General features: G+C 33.7%; 2 protein-coding genes across 2 annotated transcripts in view; both read right to left on the bottom strand.

The window, feature by feature from the left end:
• The window catches only part of LOC109534663 (zinc transporter ZIP1), a gene marked incomplete at its 5' end in the record, with an annotated part of 63946 nt that overhangs the window by 2174 nt on the left and 53944 nt on the right, over positions 1-7828 (bottom strand).
• Positions 670-1629, bottom strand: LOC125505192. The gene is made up of 2 exons (XM_048668512.1): positions 1224-1629; positions 670-1098 (listed from the first exon to the last, which is right to left on the bottom strand). The coding sequence occupies exons 1-2, from the start codon at positions 1285-1287 to the stop codon at positions 788-790; spliced, it is 375 nt and encodes a 124-aa protein (XP_048524469.1). The 5' UTR covers positions 1288-1629; the 3' UTR covers positions 670-787.

The following is a 7828-nucleotide window of genomic DNA, read 5'->3' as shown; positions in this document are numbered from 1 at the left end:
CGGGATTCTATCGATACGATTTAATTTAATTTAATCTTTTCTTGATACGAATTTGCGTCCGCAATCAATCAGGCGATTTAAATAAGGTCCAACAGTTTTTCAAAAACTTTATTGTAGTGGATCTTAGGCACAATTTTGAGTGTCGAATTATCGGTACACGGCAACGGGCAATCTCATTTGCAATGATAAATACCCGGTCGCTTGAACATTATTTTCAAAAGTTTGTAATACATTTTTCTGCAAATTTATGGACGATCCGCATTTTCATGCACTTAAACTGCTTTAGTGTGTATAATTGTGTGTGTACTTTAATTGAAAATTAAAAAGAACGCGAAACTCGAACATGCATATAGTACATGAGCACCCTTACTTAGTATTTGCAGTATCTGCAGCTTCTCCATTGTTAAATTGTTGATTTATTGTTATCAGCGTTACAAAATAAACTGCACCAAACACAACACAATCATACTCAATAATTGATATATCAAAAGCACCGCTAGTTTAATAACGCAATTTGTATTTGAAAAGTTTATCAGATCTACAGATGCACCCGCACTAAGAGAAAAACGTCGAATTCAAAGTGCATTTGTGCGTCCCAAGCCTCAGGCGCGAAGAGGCCGAAGTGGGAGCCGCCGTGACCGAGAAAAATCGGTTCACCCTTCCATAAAAAGTTATCACTTCAAAAATCCTTTGCAAAAATACAACGTTTAATTCGCATGTCTTGATAAACAATTGGATTAATTTAAAAGAAAGCCTTGAATTGAAAACAAAAATTTGTTTCATATCCTTACCTTTCCGGTAAACGACTTCCTTCGTCAATATGAGGGAGATGTCCATCCTCATGATTATGATTATGACCGGCAATTTCACCGTAAAAATAATGTACGATTTCGTCCATTAGATATAAAATGAAAAATCCTAGACAGAAAATCAGTTCCGTGTACTTTTTGTAGTTCGCTGCAGCTGCTTCTCGGGCTTCAGGCAAAATATGCGCTAGCGATGTACAGAGCAACACGCCTCCCCCGAAACAGAGCAGGCAGCTTAGAAATAGAGGCCACTGTGTTCTGGATTGTTTGGTAAAACATCCTGGTAACAGACCTACAATTTCACAAAGTTTATTTGTTACAACTGTTTAAATTACAATAGAGCAAGCATACAGCTGGTTATTTTACGCAGTAATCTGAAAAATCTACTAGGCAATAGTATATCTATGTTTAACTTACCCACTAATATGCTGCTCATTCCCAGCGCCGTCAACGCAAAAAGCTTTGATTGCGGTAGGTCCATTTTTAATAATTCTGCCGGATTTACTTTAAATGCAAATATCCATGCTCGGAAACCTTCATATGATGAATGCCATGCAAATTCGCAAATATTAATTTTTCTTGTAACCGAATTATGAAGAGATCTCGTCTATCTCGTCCTTGCCTTTACTTGTATTTGTCCTTTACATTCACCTGCGGTAGACACTCTACTAAGAAAGCTCGAACTAACAATAACATTGCTCGTGGTCGTTCTAAGGCATCTAATCACTCAAAGAACATACATTTCTTGATAAGACGGTTTTATCACAGTATTTATATGTTAGGATTTGAACTTGGATGCTGCCTTTCGCATTGTTCTATTAATTGGGCTGATTTAAATTGGGTCACATACATTTGATTCAAGGACATTTATGTAGGAAGATGATTATACAACTTTCAAAATAGTATTAGTAAATGCACATATTTGGCGAAATACATACCAGGTGGCTCAAGGTTGATGATATCTCACACGTATGCGGAAACGGGACATTGGATGATTCTGAAATGAAATGTTCGCTACTTGTGTAAACGCTCGGAATTTAACAATTTTGTGAAAAAAGAGTGAGTGAAATTTGAGTGAAAAAAAAATTGAGTGAAACTTGAGCGCAGGTGCCTTGAGTTGGCGCACCAACCCAGGCCTACTAAATAGGCATCATGTACTTTTATTCCATTATTCGAAATCTATCATTTTATTTTTTGCGTATTTTTTTTGTACTAAAACAGGTATAATGGTTTTGGTTTTTAGTTTATGCATGCAAAAAGGTTCTTTGATGAACGATTTTCGACATAAAAATTAGTGTATATACTTTCCTGACTGTGTTTTAATTCCAAATCAAAATTAATTCCTGGGTTTCAGTCATTTATTGCCTCTGTTTATCAATTGAAATACGTTTCGGTGTATTTTTCCACCATCATCAGTTTTTCTAAAATAACAAATAGTTAAAAAAAAATTCATGAATTTAAAAAACAACCATAGTTCGTCAACAGCCTCATCATATCACACATTAAAATACATCACAATTTCAATACTTTAAAACATTCTAAAATTAATTAGGCCTAACAGGTGATTAGTCAGGACAATCAAATCTGGGAAGAGACTAGAATTATTCGTTCAGTACTTATGGCCCTATCTGTAAGTGCCGTTATTACACTTTTTTATATTTCATTGGAGCGTATGATTAATAATTCAAGTACCTACCAGACCATACCTCCTTTGTGTACCAATTTATTTGATTTCCCCGTTGTTATCATAATTAATTGTTAGGCCTAGAAAGTTTATAGAATTTCCTTCCAGAGTAAACTTTAGGGTGTCATGAAAGACATTAAACTTATCTAGTGTATATTGAATTTTGTCTTTTGGCAGGCACATTATGCAGTCATCCACATATCGTTTAAAAAATTCACACTTATAGTTTAATTTAGATACTATTTGTTCTTCCAAATTTTCCATTACCAAATTTGCAATTGTTGCTGCTATGGGAGAACCCTTTTCTACTCCATATATCTGTGAATAAAACTTGTTTTCGTACTGGAAATATGTGGATTTTAAGCACAACTCTACCGCCTCAATAAATTCTTTTTCGGGTAATTTTGTATGTTCTTTTATATCTGCCCATTTATTTTTTATTCAGCTTATTGAGTAATCTATTGGTATATTTGTATATAATGATACAACATCCAGTGATATTATCCGATTATTCTTTGGTATTTTTTGTTGTTTTATAAAATCACAAAAACTCCATGAGTCTTTAATGTAATATTCTGACTTTCCCAATACATTACTCAAACTGCTGACAGATATTTAGATAATTGGTATGTTGGAGCATTTATGTTACTAACTATCGGTCGTAATGAAATGTTTTCCTTATGAAGTTTTGGTAGGCCATATATAAATGGTGCTCGTCCATTGTTGCAAGATAGTGTTCGTTTCAAATTATCTGTTATGAGCTTCTTTTTATGCCATAAATTTATTATTTTATTTAGTTTTGTTTATGTATTTATATCACTTATTAAGCCTAGCATTTTCGTTTTGTATTCACTTTTTAACATAATTACAGTTTTGTTACATTTACCTGCTGTTAGTATACAAATGTTTGTGTTTTCATACATACATTTTTTTGTTTCATTTATCAGTCCATTAACATGACATGCCATATTTTTAGTTATGTTTTGTTTTATTTTACCTTTGAAATTTGTTCAGATGTTACACAATTTATTTCTGATCTCGTTCTTTACGTCATTATTTAATGAGAAGATTCCATGTTCAATGCTTGTTATGATTTATGAAATTGGACCATAGTGAGACTTATTTATGGAGAACCTTGGTCCAAGTGATAAGATGTATTTTACGTTGTTCGGTATGTTTATTGAAGTCAAATTCTTTATCCAATTTTTATTAATGTTACATTTATTTGTTCTGCCATGTTTCTTTGCTAAAAGTTTTTCTAGTTTATTTTTTGTTTTGCTTTAATCTGTTATTTTAGAAAAACTGATGATGGTGGAAAAATACACCGAAATGTATTTTAATTGATAAATAGAGACAATAAATGACTGAAACCCAGGAATTAATTTTGAATGGAATAAAAATTAGTTTTAAATTGTAAGATCCATTTCTGCTTCTAATTCGTTACATATTAAGCATTTTGGAAAACAATTAATTAGGAAGTCGTTTTGACTGCATTTTAAATATTCCAAAACTTTGTCGTCCCTTTAGAATATTGGGCAACAAATAAGTTCCAAAGCTTATAATAGCATCTTGTCGATACGTGGACAACTTAGAATGATAGTGACATTATCACACTGTTCGTATTTTCTATAATATTTGATGTTTAAAAATCTAGTTTGGTGCGATGCACCTTCGGTACTTGACAATTTGTCGCAATATTATGCTGTTATCAATATATATCTGTGGCCTCAATTTTGTTGAAAAAAATGTATAAGTACATACTGTTGACACTTATTTTGTACAATTGTGTAGGTTATTAAGAAATTTGTGTCAAAAACAATGTTTTACAATACTCTAATGACTTCACTCAATGACTACTAACTCTTTCTGCCTACGTCAGCTACTGTTGAACGCACTTCCTGAGATAAATAGCCTTATTAATCCCTTCTGTCCCAGATCTGATAAAGTAGCGCTTTATTTTTTAGCATTTTTAAATGTATTTCTTTTAAAGTTTTTTGTAAATTTTTTCGTGATCTGCCCACGTTGAATGAATCCGAAGCATAGCCGATGCCTTTGCAGAATAAAAAATATATCTTCTTGATTTTGATGATTTTCATTGGATCATTGTGAGCAATATTAAAAAGGTGTTTCAAGGAAAGTATCAACTTTTTTCTTTGAGTCTCCGATTTACATTTAGCTCACTTCTAAATTCCTCCATTTTTTATACAATATTTCCAATTTAGTTATTCAGTATTGGTCATCCCTTATATTATTATTATATTCTTGAACAGTACGCTAAGAATTTGTCTGCAAGATCGGAAATTTTCTTCCCACAATCTGATTTGTATAACAGGTTCTCATCTATCACATTTCAGACAAAAATAAATCATTTTCAGACAATTTTTAGCATTGAGTAAATTAGTAATATTTTTGTAGCTATAAGTTTCTTTTTACTTCAAATTTTAAGTTGTAAATATTAAGAGAACCGGCTTATAGACATGAAAAATAGCTGGTTTTTTATAATAAAATTTGAGAAAAAAATGTTCAAGTAGTCTATCGCCTGGGAATCTATGTCATAAAACCAACAAACCAAAGACACCAAAAAGATCCGACTATACTGTGTAACTTCAATTCAAGCCGGGAAATGCATTTTATATTGAACTGGAGAGTGTTTTTGAGAACATTTTTTGTTAAGATATAAGCTACTCATAACGATCAGAACTACAGTTAATACCTTTAATTTTATGGGCTTACTAAGGCAGTCTCGATATTTTTCTATTTTCTTGCAATTTGATTGTCATCCTTGCGATCGACCCGTTCTGGTTCATTTTATATTCAATATATTATGTCATATTAATTTAGTTGCTTGCCCTGGATCGCAATAGGAGAAAACTAATAATGCAACCGCCGAGTGCTGTTGACACATGTTAAGGGTGCAAATTGCACCCTTCAGGGCAAATGGGCCCCCTATTTGTGACATCACGGTGTGAACGCTACTATTTCCAAATAGGGGTGTACATTATTAAGATAGGTTTTATCTCTTTACAGGCTTGAACTTAAGATAGTTTTAAATGGGAATTATTTTATTACACAAAGGTTAAGCGCAATATTAGTGCTGAAATGGCAAATTGATTTATATCAGTTCTTTGAGCGCCCGAAAAAACCTAAAAATATATCTAGATATACTTTAAACGGGCGTGAAATATAAATGCAAATGAAAACTTTGCTGGATATTGTTTTGGCCGAGAGCCGAGCGTACCGCCGTCGACGCCAAAGCGAGGGGTTTTTGATGCAAAGCTGTTCTTCGTTAGGTGGTATCATCGCCGATGATTCTCCTATAGAATGAGCATGCGCATGCGCGGCGGTATTATTAATTTACTGGTAAAAGTTCGGCAGTGTTTGCTTTTTAGTTAGTTTATGAAGTCGTTTTAAGATAACTCTTTCCACTGCGACTAGCTGCGAATGATAAGATGTTGTATAAATAAATCGCAATAACTTTTTTTCTACGAAAAGACATATTAGCGGTGAAAGTCGTTATTAACGAGACCTCTTTTCTAAACATTGAAAAAATGTAATTCAATAATAAATTTGTTTATTATTATTATTATTTCAACAACACATCAAACATACAAGCTTGAATTTTTTTCACCAAGTAGGGACTAACAATAAAATTCATTAAAAAAATGTATTATCAAAAGAACAGCAAGGCCTTGATTTGTGATTTGTTCCTGGTGATGGGTTAATGGCAACACAGCATTTTGCACAATTTCCTTTGAGAAACGAAAGCGTTTTGTGAAATCGACTTCAGTAAATTTCGCTAAGGTGTTTCATACATCGCGAATATACCTGAAAATAATACAATTATTATTTGAATTGCATATCACGCTTGTTGATGTTTTCTTTACGTACCTTTGTGGTATGTTGAAATCTAATTCCAAATCTGAATTATCCCGATTAAAACTGTACAATACATCGAGATCGTTATCTATATATTTAAAACAAAAATAGTATAAAAAACACGAGAAGTTGAGAACTTTCGCGCACAAAATAGCTTTGGCGATCGTTCGGAGATTCCTACACCCATCTCCGACAAATTCCCACCGCATCGCCCAACAACATTAAAATGGGCGTTCGTTAGATGCCCAACCGATCAGGTGTGCAACCAAAATATTACAAATTACAACCGCAGAAACATCTGCTCATGTAGAGTGCCTATTTTATAGCGAGTTTTCAAATTCAAACTAAAGTTAATTGATGCTGAAAGTAAAAATGACTACTTGTGACCCGTTTTACAGATTCAGTGGGTTGGAAAAGTGGATAATTTCCACTTGATTTATATAATGGCAATAGATAAATACATCCACAGCACCTAAAAACGGTTAACTGTGCTGATCCAGCTAATAGTAATAATTATATCCATGGTGGCGTATTTAAAACGCCCACTGGGACTGATGACAAAATTCAACCACCTGAACACTACAAACCACGTGGGTTGGCCACCAATTCATTTGTAGAACTTGATCGTGATTCAGCTGATTTCCCATCGCATGATGTCTATATAAGCATTAGATTCGGTTTTTTACCGTAAAATTTTATCTTCTACGTGCTTATGAAATAAGCAGTGTATGATGAGAACAAGAGTTTTTGTTTTTACTTTATTTATTTAGATTATCTGGGCTTTGGCGGCATTTTGTGGTCTAGCCTTTAAAATGTTGGTGTGGGATGCCCGAAACCGGAGATGCCTCTGAAAATTAACCTTCCCCTTTGCATGTCGACAATGCCAATCAATTGCAACAGCCTGCATCATGCTTCCTATTATTTCCGTATTAATCCAAGCCGACGTAACGTGCATGTCCATTGTTCCTTTGATGCGTTAATAATCTGATACTTATTGACAGTGCTCGATGCGTTTAGTCCAGATCTCAGATGGCTTTGGTCGATGTATTTGCATTAAAATTAGGCGAACTTAAAGCATGTTGCACTGGAGGCACTGGGCTGATGGTATAAAAATCCCTACAAAAGTGGAAAGCTCTTGAATGTATGACAGGAATATTGCCCAAGTTATATTAATCTGAATTTATAACAAAAAATGGAGAAATCAATAGGTAAAATGGAGAATGAACAAGACAATATAATTGTAGACATCGAACAAATGAAATCAACATGGAAGGATCACGTGAAATAATTGTTCTCAGACACAAGAACAGAACAACAAATAACAAACGCCATAACAGGACCGCAAATGATTTAAGACGAAGTTGAGACAGAATAATGACCCTCAAGGATGGAAAGGTGCAGCCAGAGATTGTCAAATTTTTTGATGAGGATTTCTACAGGGTTATTCACGCTATACGGCACG

Source organism: Dendroctonus ponderosae, unplaced genomic scaffold, assembly GCF_020466585.1.
Source record: "Dendroctonus ponderosae isolate FM_Combo_2020 unplaced genomic scaffold, Dpon_F_20191213v2 Dpon_F_20191213_7, whole genome shotgun sequence".
NCBI classification, from domain to species: Eukaryota; Metazoa; Arthropoda; class Insecta; order Coleoptera; family Curculionidae; genus Dendroctonus; species Dendroctonus ponderosae.
Note: the sequence above shows the minus strand (reverse complement) of the source record. Positions and strands in the feature narration are given on the sequence as shown.

Coding starts and splice junctions, on each gene's coding strand:
- LOC125505192 (XM_048668512.1), bottom strand. CDS start 1,287: ATGGACCTACCGCAATCAAAGCTTTTTGCGTTGACGGCGCTGGGAATG. Junction 1,099..1,223: donor AATGAGCAGCATATTAGTGG/GTAAGTTAAACA, acceptor GTGAAATTGTAG/GTCTGTTACCAGGATGTTTT.